Source organism: Heterodontus francisci, chromosome 31 (assembly GCF_036365525.1).
Source record: "Heterodontus francisci isolate sHetFra1 chromosome 31, sHetFra1.hap1, whole genome shotgun sequence".
NCBI lineage: Eukaryota > Metazoa > Chordata > Chondrichthyes > Heterodontiformes > Heterodontidae > Heterodontus > Heterodontus francisci.
In genome coordinates, this window is record NC_090401.1 from 5,191,775 (window position 1) to 5,207,601 (window position 15,827).

The following is a 15,827-nucleotide window of genomic DNA, read 5'->3' on the forward strand; positions in this document are numbered from 1 at the left end:
TTGTGTACAGGACATACCTGGGCAATTTTCCACATTACTGCGTAGATGCCAGTGTTGTAGCTGTACTGGAACAGCTTGGCTAGGGTGCGGCAAGTTCTGGAGCACAGGTCTTCAGTACTGTTGCCGAATGTTGTCAGGGACCATAGCCTTTGCAGTATCCAGTGTCTTCAGTCATTTCTTGATGTCACGTGGAGTGAATCGGATTGGCTGAATACTGGCATCTGTGATGCTGGGGACTTCAGGAGGAGGCCGAGAAGATCATGGCAACTGCTTCACCCTTATCTTTGCACTGATGTGCTGGGCTCCCCCATCATTGAGGATGGGGATATTTGTGGAGCCACCACCTCCTGTTAATTGTTTAATTGTCCACCACCATTCACGACTGGAAGGGGCAGGACTGCAGACTTTAGATCTGATCCATTGGTTGTCGGATTGCTGAGCTCTGTCTATCCCATGCTGCTTAACGTGCAAGTAATCCTGTTTGTAGCTTCACCAGGTTGACACCTCATTTTGAGGTATGCCTGTTGCTGCTCCTGGTATACCCTCCTGCACTCCTCATTGAACCCGGCTTGATGGTAACGGTAGAGAGGGGGATATGCTGGGCCATGAGGTTACAGATTGTGGTTGAGTACAATTCTGCTGCTGCTGATGGCCCACAGCGCCTCGTGGTTGCCCAGGTTTGCGTTGCTAGATCTGTTCAAAATCCATCCTCTTTAGCATGGTGATCGTGCCACATAACACAATGGAGGGTATCCTCAATGTGAAGACAGGACTTTGTGTCCATAAGGACTGTGCAATGGTCACTCCTACCCAATACTGTCATGGACAGATGCATCTGTGGTAGGCAGATTGGTGAGGACCAGGTCAAGTATATTTTTTGTTGGTTCCCTCACCACCTGCCGCAGACCTAGTCTAGCAGCAACGTCCTTTAGTATTTGGCTAGCTCCGTCAGTAGTGGTGCTACCGAGTCACTCTTGGTGCTGGATTTTGAAGTTCCCCCACCCAAAATACATTCTGCATCCTTGTCACCCTCAGTACTTCCTCCAAGCTGTTCAACATGGAGGAGTACTGATTCATCAGCTTGAGGGTGGGTGGAGGGCAGTAGGTGGTAATTAGCAGGAGGTTTCCTTGTCCATGTTTGATCTGATGCCATGAGACTTCATGAGGTCTGGAGTCGATGTTGAGGACTCCCAGGGCAACTCCCTCCCGACTGCAAACCACCGTGCTGCCACCTCTGCTGGGTCTGTCCTGCTGGTGGAACACGACATACCGGGGATGGTGATGACGGTGTCTGGAGCTTTGTCTGTAAGTTATGCTTCCATGAGTATGAATATGTTGCTCGACTAGTCTGTGGGACAGCTCTCCCAACTTTGGCACAAGCCCCCAGCTGTTCGGGGTATGATTAAAAAGTTGCAGTGTGTTGATTGGGCTGGGGTTGCTGTTGTCCTTTCTGATGCCTCGGTTGATGCCTGGTCCATCCGGTTTCATTCCTTATTGACTTCGTAGTGGTTAACTACAACTGAGTGGCTTGCTAGGCCATTTCAGAGGGCATTTAAGAGTCAATCACATTGTTGTGGGTCTGGAGTCACACGAAGGCCAAACCAGGAAGGACATCAGTGAATCAGATGGGTTTTTACAACAATTGACAATGGTTTCATTGCCACCATTAGACAAGCTTTTTAATTCCAGATTCATTAATTGAATTCCAATTTCACCATTTGCCATGGTAGGCTTCGAACCCATGTCCCCAGAGCATTAGCCTGGGCTCTGGGTTACTAGTCCAGTGACAACACCACTGCACCACCGCCTGTCCAATAATTTATATCAATAATTTGGATTTGAATGTAGGGGTATAATTAAAAAGTTTCCAGGTGATGCAAAAATTGGTCATGTGGTTGATAATGAAGAAGAAAGCTGTAGACTGCAGGAAGAGATCAATGGACTAGTCAGGTGGGTGAAACAGTGACAAATGGAGTTCAATCTGGAGAAGTGTGAGGTAATTCTTTTGGGGAAGCCTAATAGGGAAAGGGAATAATAATAAATGGTAGGATACTGATAAGTGCAGAGGAACAGAGGGACCTTGGAGTGCATGTCCACAGATCCCTGAAGGTGGCTGAACAGGTAGATAAGGTGGTCAAGGAGGCATATTATTAGTCCTTTATTAGTCGAGGCATAGAATATAAGAGCTGGGAGGTTATGCTGGAATTGTATAAAACACTACTTAAGCCACAGCTGGAATACTGCGTGCAGCTCTGATCACCACAGGAAAGATGTGATTGCACTAAAGAAGGTAGAGAGGAGATTTATGAGGATGTTGCTTGGACTGGAGGATTTTAGTTATGAGGAAAGATTGGATAGGCTAGTGTTGTTTTCTTTGGAACAAGAGGCTGTGCAAAGACTTAATTGAAGTGTATAAAATTATGAGGGGTCTAGATACAGTATATTGAAAGTCCCTTTTCCCCTTGGTCGAGGAATCCACAACCAGGGCACATAGGTTTAGGATAAGAGGTTGGAGGTTTAGAGAGGAATCTTTTTCACCCAGAGGTGGGGATCTGGAACTCACTGCTTAAAAAAGGTGGGAGAAGAATAAACCCTCATGAAATTTAAAAAAGTACTTGGATAGGCACATGATGAGCCATAACCTACAAGGCTTTGGACCAAGAGTTGGAAAATGGAATTGGGCTGGATTCTGCTTGTCATCTGCTGTATGGCCAAATGGCCTCCTTCTGTGCTGTAAATGAGTGAGAATGTTCAGACTGTGCTTACTCAAAAGTAGTTTCAAAAGTGGAAATGTTCTCGAAAGTGGGATTTTTGTCTAACTAAGGAGCTCCAAATGATCTAAATCTGGAACATTCCCAACCCCAAATGTGCATGAATGCTTTCGCTCTTTTCCAGAATGTTCCACATGGTATGTTGTTACCCTGGTGCCATAGAACATATAACAGGCCGTTTGGTCCCTTGAGCCTGCTCAGCCATTCAATAAGTTCAGGTTTAGAATGCATGTATATAAGCACAAAACGTGTGGTTAATAACGTTAGTGAGCTATAAGCACAAAGGGCGGCACAGTGGCGCAGTGGTTAGCACCGCAGCCTCACAGCTCCAGGGACCCGGGTTCAATTCCGGGTACTGCCTGTGTGGAGTTTGCAAGTTCTCCCTGTGTCTGCGTGGGTTTTCTCCAGGTGCTCCAGTTTCCTCCCACAAGCCAAAAGACTTGCAGGTTGGTAGGTAAATTGGCCATTATAAATTATCACTCGTGTAGGTAGGTGGTTGGGAAATATAGGGACAGATGGGGATGTTTGGTAGGAATATGGGATTAGTGTAGGATTAGTATAAATGGGTGGTTGATGTTCAGCACAGACTCGGTGGGCCGAAGGGCCTGTTTCAGTGCTGTATCTCTAATCTAATCTAAATATGGGATTTTGAGTTTTATAAACAGAGGTATTGAGTACAAAAGCAGGGAATTATACTTTATAAAGCTCTAGTTAGGCTCCAACTAGAGTATTACATCCAGTTCCAATCATCACACTTTAGGAAGGATGTCAGGGCCCCTGAGAAGGTGTGGAGGAATGGATTGAGGGATGATAGCAACAAGGTTAGGTTGGAGAAACTGGAGTTATTCTCCTTGGAGCAAATGAGATAGAGGGGAGATTATATAGAGGTGTACAAGATTATGACAGGTTCAAATAAGGTAGACAAAGAAACGCTGTCCTCATTAGCTGATGGTACAAGGACTAGGGGACGCAGATTTAAGGCTTTGGGCAAGAGATGCAGAGGTGATATGAAGAAGAAATTTTTTACGCAGTGAGTGGTAATATCCTCAAGCTCACTGCCCATGAGGTTGGTGGAAATGGATATGAGTAATGATTTCAAAAGGAAATTGGATGAGCACTTGAAGGAAATAAGCTTGCAGGACTATGGCAATATAGTGAGCAATGGGACTGACTGGATTGCTCTTCAGAGAGCCAGAATGGACTCAATGGGCTGAATAGCTTCCTTCTGTACTGTGAGGTTCTTGAGCAAATTGTCATAGGGAGTGACAAGGTATTGGAGGTTTTGGAAGGCTTAAAAATGGACAAATCTCCAGGTCTGGACGATTTGTGTCCCAGGATGCAGTGGGAGGCAAGGGCGGAGATTGCAGGGGCTCTGACACAAATTTTTAATTCCTCTCTGGCCACGGGGGAGGTGCCAGAGGACTGGAGAACAGCTAATGTGGTCCCGCTATTTAAGAAAGGTTGTAGAGATAAGCCAGGGAACTACAGACCAGTGAGTCTCACGTCAGTGGTAGGAAAACTATTGGAGAAAATTCTGAAGGAGAGAATCTATCTCCACTTGGAGAGGCAAAATTTGATTAGGAATAGTCAGCATGGCTTTGTCAGAGGGAGGTCATGCCTAACAAATTTGATTGAATTTTTTGAGCATGTGACCAGGCGTGTAGATGAGGGTAGTGCAGTTGATGTAGTTTACATGGATTTCAGCAAAACCTTTGACAAGGTCCCACATGGGAGACTTATCAAGAAAGCAAATGCACATGGGATACAGGGTAACTTGATAAGGTGGATTCAAAATTGGCTTAGCTGTAGGAGACAGAGAGTGATGACAGACAGCTGTTTTAGTGACTGGAAGCCAGTGTCCAGTGGCGTACCACAGGGATCTATGCTGGGTCCCCTATTGTTTGTCATTTATATAAACGACATAGATGACTATGTGGGGGGTAGGATCAGTAAGTTCATGGATGACACAAAGATTGGCTGAGTGGTTAACAGTGAGGTGGAGTGTCTTGGGTTACAGGAAGATATAGACGGGATGGTCAAATGGGCAGAAAAGTGGCAGATGGAATTTAACGCTGAAAAATGTGAGGTGATACATTTTGGAAGGAGTAATGTGACACAGAAGGATTCAATGAATGGCCTGACATTGGGAAGTTCCAAGGAACAAAGGGACCTTGGCGTGTTTGTCCATACATTTCTGAAGGCAGAAGGGCAGGTTAATAGGGTGGTGAAAAAGGCATATGGGACACTTGCCTTTATCAGTTGAGGCATAGATTACAAAAGCAGGGAGGTCATGTTGGAGTTATATAGAACTTTGGTAAGGCCACAGCTGGAGTACTGTGTGCAATTCTGGTCACCACATTATAGGAAGGATGTGATTGCACTGGAGGGGGTGCAGAGACGATTCACCAGGATGTTGCCTGGGATGGAACATTTAAGCTATGAAGAGAGGTTGGATAGGCTTGGGTTGTTTTCGCTGGAGTAGAGAAGACTGAGGAGTGACCTGATCGAGGTGTACAAGATTATGAGGGGCATAGACAGGGTGGATAGGGAGCAGCTGTTCCCCTTAGTTGAAGGGTCAGTTACGAGGGGTCACAAGTTTAAGGTGAGGGGCGGGAGGTTTAAGGGGGATTTGAGAAAGAACTTTTTTTCCCAGATGGTGGTGACAGTCTGGAATGCACTGCCTGGGAGGGTGGTAGAGGCAGGTTGCCTCACATCCTTTAAAAAGTACTTGGATGAGCACTTGGCACGTTATAACATTCAAGGCTTTGGGCCAAGTGCTGGCAAATGGGATTAGGTAGACAGGTCAGGTGTCTTTAATGCATCGGTGCAGACTCGATGGGCCGAAGGGCCTCTTCTGCGCTGTATTATTCTGTGATTCTGTTCTGACTCTATGGGCTGGATTCTCGGAGCCCACTGTCGATCTTGGTGGCGAGCTCAAAGAATGGCAAGCCATACGCCAAAAAGCTGGCCCGATCTTGAGCGTGACAGCTCATTTAAATAGTTGGGGCAACCCCCCTCGCCCCAATCATGTGGAGGGGGGGGGCGGGCTGTCCGTCCCTGGCAATGGCGTCAGCTGCTTGTGCACAGGTGCTGAAGCCATTTTTAAAGGGGAGCCAGCCCTGCCGGCTTATTTAAATATTTTAAGAAATAGACACCAAAGTTAAATAAAAACATTTCTTTTGCCCCTTTCCCACCACCAACCCCCCCCCCCCTCCCACAATAACAATTGCAATAACTATTTGAACTTTCCCCCATCATGCAGGCCCCCACCTGCCAAGAATGAGGCACATTAATTTCACCACATGGGCATTAATTTTCAAATTGTTGCTGGGAAGAAGGCCCCTGGCTGGAAGGATATCTTTGTATATCAACAGACACTGCTTGGAACAAAGGACCATTCCCTGACCCACCCAATACACAAAGCCAGAACGGGTTATACCAGTCATGTGACTACCCTGCTGGTCAACCTGGAGAGTTTTAAATTGTAGAGACAGTGTTTGAACTGGCAGAAAGCTCTGTGCTCCTGGATTGAAAAGACCTCCTCCCCTCCTGTCTGCTCCTAGTGGCACTGTGGTTAGCACCACAGCCTCACAGCTCCAGCAACCTGGGTTCGATTCAGGGTACTGCCTGTGCAGAGTTTGCAAGTTCTCCCTGTAACCGAGTGAGTTTCCGCCGGGTGCTCTGGTTTCCTCCCACAGCCAAAGACTTGCAGGTTGATAGGTAAATTAGCCATTATAAATTGCCCCTAGTGTTGGTAGGTGGTGGAGAATATGGGATTAATGTAGGATTAGTATAAATGGTTGGTTGTTGGTCAGCATGGACTCAGTGGGCCAAAAAGGGCTGTTTCAGTGCTGTATGACTCTATTTCTTTCTCACAGAACTGAAACCCACTGAAGCCACATGAACCCCAAGAGAGAAAAGTCTCCTAAAGTGAACAAGGTTTAAGAAGAATACTGGGCCCCAATGAAAAGCAAGATCAACCTATGAAAGGACTCTGCAGTGAGCTTAAGGAACTGTAACAAACTCTTCAGGTATTGCTTCAAACTTTTCCACTTTATTTTTTCTTCTCTTTTCTGTCCCTATCTACATGTGTGTATCGCGTATGCATGCTAGTGTGGGCATGTCGTGTATCTGTAGGCGTTAACCGAATTAGAGTTTAAGTTTAATAAATTTGACTTTTCTTCTTTAAACCTAAGAAAGCCTGTTTGTGCTCATTTCTTTGCCTTATAATTATAAAGCAGTGAACAAGGATTCACAAAGGGGGAGCTCAAAACACAGTGTGTTTAAAATTAAACCCAGTTACAGTAAGACCAGGTGAAGGCTGAGAGAGACCCCTATACACCTTTCTCACCTGGTCATAACACCCCCCAAAACACTTACATTTTACATCTGACCTTCCCCCGCAAACTGCACAAAGTTTAACATTCAACCCTTCCCACCAATCCCTCCACTCAGTGCGCGCATTTGACCCCCCCACCCCACCGCACTGACAAATTACCTCCTTCCCCCTCCACACCTGTGTCACACCTCATTTTCCTGAAGTTGCGGGAGTGCCGGCTGCCACACTGAACATCACAGTGGGTCCTCAACATCTCAGGTAAGTACGTTAATTTATTAATTTGAATATCGTGGTTCCATTGCCCACGGGGGGAGGGGGTGGTGCTGCCATGGAGCCGTGCTGTCACCAGGAGGATCGGGCTGGGCCCTGCCGGAATCAAGGTCTGTGGTGGGCCTCATCCGGAGCCATCTTCAGGCCCACCCCGCCATGGATCTCGACGTCGAGGGCTTCTTAAAATCCAGCCCTATGTTTCTGTTTTCCAGATGCAGTGAGTTCTTCAAGAGTTTACTCAAACTTCCCAGTTTCCACATTGTTTATTGCTCATTTTTCATTAACTAGTTAGCAGCAAAAAAGCTTTTATTGTTATCTGCAAAAGTTCAGAAGCAAAAGATCAGATAATGCATTTGATACGGACATCAGAGATATTTGTAACTACAAAAGGATTAGCTGCAACACCACTCAAACTACCAACAGAAGATGTAAATTGAAGATACACATGCTCTCTGTTTGAAGCAACTCTCTCTCTAATTCAGAACTGTTGAGGGTGCAATTAGCACATGCCAATGTGGGCCTGGAGTTTCAATCAGTTTGTGCTGGCTATTTTCGCCTGAAATTGGCTAAACCAGCACAAATGATCAAGGAATTTCAAGTACAAATTACATGCAGCATATATCTAGTTTGTGCGGTCTTTGTTTTTAAAGCAGCACAATTGTGCTGGAAGTCAACCCCACAGAGAATACTGACCACGTCCCAAATCAAATTAATTACTGTTTCGAGTTTCTGCTAATTGCACCCACTTGTGTGCATTCTAGGAGACTCTTAAAATGACCCTTTTTTAAAGACGCAAGGCCTTTAATAGGCATCTCTTAACATTTTTTGTATTTTTTAAATTACAAAGAAATTGACTGCTATGCCCCAATGTAACTAATAAAAGTTTCTGCATAATATTTTAAAGTCATTTTCAGATATTTAAAATCATTACTCACAGCTGTTGAACTAGAAAACTCTGACTAAAAGGATTGATCATGTGATTAAACATATTTTCTGCTGGAAAAAAAAGAACAAAGAACAGTTCAGCACAGGAACAGGCCATTCGGCCCTCCAAGCCTGCGCCGCTCGTGATGCCTGTCTGAACTAAAACCTTCTGCACTTCCGGGGACCGAATCCCTCTATTCCCTTCCTATTCATGTATTTGTCAAGATGCCTCTTAAACGTCGCTATCGTACCTGCTTCCACCACCTCCACCGGCAGCAAGTTCCAGGCACTCACCACCCTCTGTGTAAAAAAACTATATGAATAAAACTGTGCAAGGTTCCCTCTCAAATATATGAAGGAATGTTTTTGCTGCAAAACGTTATAATTTTCAGAAAAAAAATACATCTAAAGTATAACCAATTGTGCAGGCTAATGGTAGATTTTATGTTTGGCAATATGCAAAGGAGTGAGTGGAAATGTGAGCAAAAAAAAAGCTTTTCTGAAAATAAGTCCAATTTTGTGTTCAGATTGCCAATTGTGAGGCATCAGGTTGTATCAGTGGTGAAGAAGTGAAGCAGCACTTGGCAAAGTAGAGAGCTAATGGTGCCAGAGTTTGGAGGGACCAGGAAATAAAGGATGAGTTTCAGACTTCAGTCATTGTTGGCTAAATGTGAAAGGTGCATCAGGTGAGTGGCACTTTGTTGCAAAACTGGGATTATGTTACACACCTTCACAATCGAGTTAACCTGATGTACTGGAAATACTCAGCAGGTCTGGCAGCATCTGTGGAGAGAGAAGCAGAGTTAACATTTCAGATCAGTGAGCCTTCATCAGAATTGGGCAAAGTTAGAAAAGCATTAGGTTTAAAGTCAGTGAAGGGGGTTGGGGAGGGGATGGTGGGGAAGAGAACAAAAGGGAAGGTGTGTGATAGTGCAGAGGATAGGAGAGATTAAATATCTAAGCTGTCCTGAGACAAAGGCAAAGAATGTGTTGATGCTTATGGTGAAAGACATAGTATTAGTCCAGAGAGATTGTTAATAGCAGAATAATGAGCAGCTCTATCTACATGAAAAACAGGCATATCGTTAAAAAATAAAATAAAAGGTATAAACATATTTTAAAAAGACCAGTCATGCTCTGAAATTATTGAACTCAATGTTCAGTTCACAAGGCTGGAGAGTGCCTAATCGAAAGATCAGGTGCTGTTCCTCGAGTTTGAGTTGATGTTCACTGGAACACTGGAGCAGGCCAAGGATAGAAATGTGGGCAAGAGAGTAGGGGTATGTGTTGAAATGGCAAGCAACCGGAAGCTCGGGGTTATGCTTTTGGACTGAGAGGAGGTGTTCAGCAAAGCGGTCACACAATCTGCATTTGGTCTCCCCAATATAGAGGAGACCACATTGTGAGCAGCAAATACAGTATACTACATTGAAAGAAGTGCATGTAAATCGCTACTTCACCTGAAAATGGGGCCTGGGATAGTGAGGAGAGAGGATGTAAATGGACAGGTATTACACCTCCTGCGATTGCACAGGAAGGTGCTATGGGAAGGGGAAGAGGTGTCGGGGGTGATGGAGGAGTGGACGAGGGTGTTGAGGAGGGAACAATCCCTTTGGAATGTTGACAGGGGAAGGGAGGGAAAGATGCATTTGGTAGTGGCATCACCCTGGTGGTGGTGGAAATGGTGGAGGCTGGTGGGGTGGAAAGTGAGGACAAGGTTCTGGGAGGGAGGGGAAAGAGTGAGGGTAGAGGTGCGGGAAATGGGCCGGACACGGTTGAGAGCCCTGTCAACCACAGTTGGGGGGGAATCCTCGGCTGAGAAAAAAGGAAGACGTGTCAGAAACACTGCTGGGGAATGTTGCATCATCAGAAGAGATGAGTTGAAGATGGAGAAACTGGAGGAATAGAATGGAGTCCTTAAATGGGGGAAGGGAGTGAGGAAGTATAGTCGAGGTAGCAGTGGGAGTCGGTGGGCTTATAATGGATATTAGTGGACAGCCTATCCCCAGAGAGGTTGAGGAAGGGAAGGGAAGTGTCAGAAATAGACCTTGTAAAGGTGAGTGAAGGGTGTAAATTGGAAGCAAAGTTGATGAAATTCTCCAGTTCAGTGCGAGAGCAAGAAGCCAATACAGTCATCAATGTACCGGAAAAAGAAATGTTCCACATATTACACAAAAAGGCAGGCATAGTTACAGCTTTCCCCCACCCCACCCCAATTTTAATTCCAAGACTTTGCATCTTAGTCTTGTTTTGCTTTCAGACGGCAGTTGCTCATCATTCTGCCAGTCACACCTTCTCTGGCCACGTCTTTTCTCTCTTTACTTACCCCATTATTACTCCCTTTGACCCTGCACCACCAACTGTTTTGTTCTTTAATGTCTCCCGTCCTCTGCCCTATCCGCCCTATCACAAGCCTTCCATTTTGGTCTTTTTCCACTTTATCCCCATTTGACCTACTTTTTTATTACATTTATTTCGAAATATAGGAACATAGGAGCAGGAGTAGGCCATTCAGCCCTTCATGCCTGCCCCACCATTCAATATGATCATGGCTGATCATCCAGTTCAATGCCTTTTTCCAACACTATCCTCATATCCCCTTGCATCATTTGTAAAAAATTGTATTTGCCCTGTTTTTACGACAATCGATGGCACCATTACCGAGACTAGCTTTCAATTCCAGATTTTTTTTATTAATCAACTGCATTTAAATTCCACCAGCTGTCATGGTTGGATTTGAACCCCTACCATCAGGGGATTAGCCTGGTCCTCTGGATTATTAGTTCAGTGGCATTACCACTACGCCACTGTCTCTGCCAAATTTGACAATTGACAATCAGATTCTGGGAGGGGAGGGAGGTGAAAGCAGAATTAATTAATAATTGAATTCAGATTTCACATCTGCCAGAGTGGGATTTGAACCCATGTCCCCTGAGTGTTAGCCAAGGCTGCTGATTACTATTCCATTGACATTACCAATATGCCACCAACTCCCCTTTTATTATTATATTTATGACATTGTTAACTTTTCCCAGTTCTGATGAATGGTTATCAACCTGAAACTTTAACTGTTTATCTCTCCACAGAAGCTGCCAGACCTGCTAGTATTTTCAGAATTTTCTGGTTTTTTCGCACTTTATACTCCTTCCTTCACACAACCGCCACTTCAAAATGCCACATGATGCTAAGTGGAAAGAGATGGCTTTTGTCACCAATGATTCACCATTGCATTCCGATTATGTCAACATTGCAAAAACTGTAAAGTAATTATAAATGGAGGACTTTAATTATGCTAATAAATTGGGGTAGAAATATTGTAAAGGGGACAGAGAGGGAAAGAGTTTCTGAAGTGCGTTCAGGAGAATTTTTTAGATGAATAAGTTTCAGGCCCAGTGAGGAAGCAGACATTGCTGGATCTGATTCTGGGAATGAGGTGGGACATGTGGATCAGGTGTCAGTCGGGGAATATTTAGGGAACAATGGTCATTGTATAATAAGGTTTAGGTTAGCTATGAAAAAAGACAAGGAGCAATCCAGAGTAAAAATAATTAATTGCAGAACGGCCAATTTCAATGAGTGAGAACAGACCTGGCCCAGGTGGAATCATAGATTTGCAGGCAAAACAGTAAGTGATCAATGAACTGCCTTGAAAGAGGAGATAGTTTGGGTACAGTCAAGCTATATTACCATGAAGGGGAAAGGTAGGACAAACAAAGCCAACACTCCTGAGATGAGAAAAAATTTAGAGAGCAAGATGAAACAGACAAAGGGTGCTTATGACCAATGTCGGGTTGATAATACAAGTAAAAACTAGGCTGAAAATAAGTTCGAAAGGGAAGTGAAAAAGTGAATAAGAGCAGCAAAGAGAGAGAGTATAAGAAGAGACTGGCAGCTAACACAAAAGGGATTCCAATATACTTCTATAAGCATATAAATAATAAAAGGCTGGTAAAAGGAGGAATGGGGCCAATTAGGGATCAAAAGGGGATCTATGCATGTGGGCAAAAGGCATGGCTAAGGTACTAAATGAGTACATTGCGTCTGTCTTTATCAAGGAAGAAGATATGGCAAAGTTGCAGTGAAATGGGAGATAGTTGAGGCATTGGATGGGCTTAAAATTGATAAAGAGGTATTAGAAAGGTTGGCTGCATTGATAGTTGATAAGTCACTAGGACTGGATCAGATGCATCCAAGAATCTTCTTTGGCCTCCTTATCTTGAGAGACAATGGATAAGCGCCTGGAGGTGGTCAGTGGTTTGTGAAGCAGCGCCTGGAGTGGCTGTAAAGGCCAATTCTAGAGTGACAGACTCTTCCACAGGTGCTGCAGAGAAATTTGTTTGTCGGGGCTGTTGCACAGTTGGCTCTCCCCTTGCGCCTCTGTCTTTTTTCCTGCCAACTACTAAGTCTCTTCGACTCGCCACATTTTAGCCCCGTCTTTATGGCTGCCCGCCAGCTCTGGCGAACGCTGGCAACTGACTCCCACGACTTGTGATCAATGTCACAGGATTTCATGTCGCGTTTGCAGACGTCTTTAAAGCGGAGACATGGACGGCCGGTGGGTCTGATACCAGTGGCGAGCTCGCTGTACAATGTGTCTTTGGGGATCCTGCCATCTTCCATGCGGCTCACATGGCCAAGCCATCTCAAGCGCCGCTGACTCAGTAGTGTGTATAAGCTGGGGATGTTGGCCGCCTCGACGACTTCTGTGTTGGAGATACGATCCTGCCACCTGATGCCAAGTATTCTCCGGAGGCAGCGAAGATGGAATGAATTGAGATGTCGCTCTTGGCTGGCATCATGTACACCATGATCCAGTCACGAGGACTGGATCAGATGCATCCAAGGATACAGAGGGAAGTAAAGATGGTAACTGCAGAGGCACTGGCCATAATCTTCCAATCGTCTTTAGATACAGGAGTGGTGCTACAGGACTGGAGAATTGCAAGAGTTATACCCTTGCCTAGCAACTACGGCCAGTCAGTTTAATCATGGTGATGGGAAAGCTTTTCGAAAAGGATGGATTAATTCAAGAAAGACAGCACGGATTTGTTGAGGGCAAATTATTTCTACTAATGTGATTGATTTTCCTCGATGCTGTAACAGTGAGGGTTGATGAGGCTAATGCAGTTGATGTGGTGTACATGATGTTCAAAAGGCATTTGGTAAAGTGCCAAATAACAGGATTGTCAGCAAAGTAAGAGGTAATGAAATAAAAGGGACAGTAGCACATGGATACAAAATTGGCTAAAGTATCAGGAAACAAAGTATTGTTAAATGATTGCTTTTCAGATTAGAAGAAGGTACATGATGGGGTTCCTCAGGGGTCAGTATTATTTTTTATTTTATTTTAGAGACACAGCACTGAAACAGGCCCTTCGGCCCACCGAGTCTGTGCCGACCAACAACCACCCATTTATACTATCGTACAGTAATCCCATATTCCCTACCACCTATCTACACTCGGGGCAATATACAACAGCCAATTTACCTATCACCTGCAAGTCTTTTTGTCTGTGGGAGGAAACCGGAGAACCCGGCAAAAACCCACACGGTCACAGGGAGAACTTGCAAACTCCGCACAGGCAGTACCCAGAATCGAACCCGGGTCCCTGGAGCTGTGAGGCTGCAGTGCTAACCACTGCGTCACTGTGGTGCCCAGAATATTAGGACCCATGCTTTTCTTCATATATATTAATGACCTAGATTTGGGTACACAAATCACAATTCCAAGACTTGTGGATGACACAAAACTTGGAAGTATTGTGAACAGTGAAGAGGGTAGTGTTAAACTTCAAGATGGCATAGATAGGCTGGTGGAATGGGTAGATTAAATTTAATGCAGAGAAGTGTGAAGTGATTTATTTTGGTAGGAAAAATAAGCAGAGGCAATATAAATAAAGGGTACAGTGCTAAAGGGGGTGCAGGAGCAGAGGGACCTGGAGATATATGTGCACAAATCTTTGAAGGTAGCAGCGCACATTGAGAAAAGGCATTCAGCATCCTGGGCTTTACAAATAGAGACATAGTGTACAAAAGTAAGGGGGTTATACTGAACCTTTATTAAACACTGGTTCAGCCTCAACTGGAGTATTGTGTCTAATTCTGAGCACCACAGTTTGGGAAGGATATGAAGGCATTACAGATGGTGCAGAAAATATTTTGAGAATGGTTCCTGGGACGAGAGACTTCTGTCATGGGATAGATTGGAGAAGCTCTGGCTGTTCTCCTTAGAGAAGAGAAGGTAGAAGAGGTTTGATATAAGTGTTCAAAATCATGAGGGATCTGGACAGTAGATAGCGAGAAACATGCTCCCATTAGCAGAGGAATTGAGAACCAAAGGACACTGATTTAAAATGATTGGCAAAATAACCAGAAGCCACATGAGGAAAACCTATTATTTTTTAAACGCAGCAAGTGGTTAGGATCCGGAATGCATACGAACATACAAATTAGGAGCAGGAGTCGGCCACTCGGCCCTTCGAGCCTGCCCCGCCATTCAATAAGCTCATGGCTGAACTGATTACTCCACATTTCCACCTACCCCCGATAACCTTCCACCCCCTTGTTTATCAAGAATCTATCTACTTCTGCCTTAAAAATATTCAAAGACTCTGCTTCCACTGCCTTTTGAGGAAAAGAATTCCAAAAACTCACCACCCTCAGAGAAAAAATTTCTCCTCATCTCTGTCTTAAATGGGTGACCCCTTATTTTTAATCACCATTGTGCTCAGACACTAGTCCACGCAAAAGTGGAAAGGTTTTCCATATTTCCTCCTCTCCAACTACAATATCTGAGAATGAAACCTCCTGTGCCAGTTCGCCATCATTATCAGCAGACATTGTAAACCATGGGCTCTCATAATGTTTGGGACTTTGTGTTAATTCATGCAAAAGTGGTTGAGTAGAATCTGATCTGAGGAAGAGTGGCGGTAGAGTTTTCCGGTCTTTATAGTGCAGCACAGTGGCATACTGAGCCACCCCAGAAAGATTGTGGTATGGTGTGTGAACAGCATTAGCCTGGTCCTCTGAAACACCGTTCAAAGACTCTCCACCATTGGGGCTCTTTGTATTGCTGTTAATGCTCATTGGCTTTTTGTCTTCTACCAGATGGATTGATTTCACTGCAAAAGCCGTGTCCTGTCCAGTGTCTCTTTGAAGAAAAGTAAAGGAGGAAACAATGTAGTCGGGAGCTCCTTCCGAACAATTCCAATTCTTAAAAAAGAACAAACATCCCAAATTAGTCCACTTTTAATAAACATGAATCAGACACAGAAATTCTATAAACTCAGTCAATTCTATCCACAGTTTCTCAGTATTTAATTCCTACCACAAAAATGATGCCAAATAATAAATAGAATACTAGCATTTTGTTATTGAAAGATTAATGTTTTCAGATTGGAAGGTGAAAGGCTTTTATCCCAAATTCAATCCTAACTGTAACTTTATTCCTCTTGCTAAATGTCACCTGAACTGACACTGTAGCCCAAAACGTAAACCTAATTCGAACTCTAATCCCAACAAGC

The 15,827-nt window shown here is 44.4% G+C and overlaps 1 protein-coding gene across 4 annotated transcripts in view; it reads right to left on the reverse strand.

Annotated features, from left to right (window-relative positions):
• Positions 1-7,624: 7,624 nt before the first annotated feature.
• The window catches only part of LOC137347060 (granulocyte colony-stimulating factor receptor-like), a 568,030-nt gene continuing 559,827 nt past the window's right edge, over positions 7,625-15,827 (reverse strand). For all 4 annotated transcript variants that reach the window (XM_068011070.1, XM_068011069.1, XM_068011068.1 and 1 more), the window contains one exon: positions 7,625-15,516. In XM_068011070.1, coding sequence (XP_067867171.1) covers positions 15,016-15,516 — 501 coding nt within the window. In that variant the 3' untranslated portion in view covers positions 7,625-15,015. The remainder of the gene's footprint in view (positions 15,517-15,827) is intronic.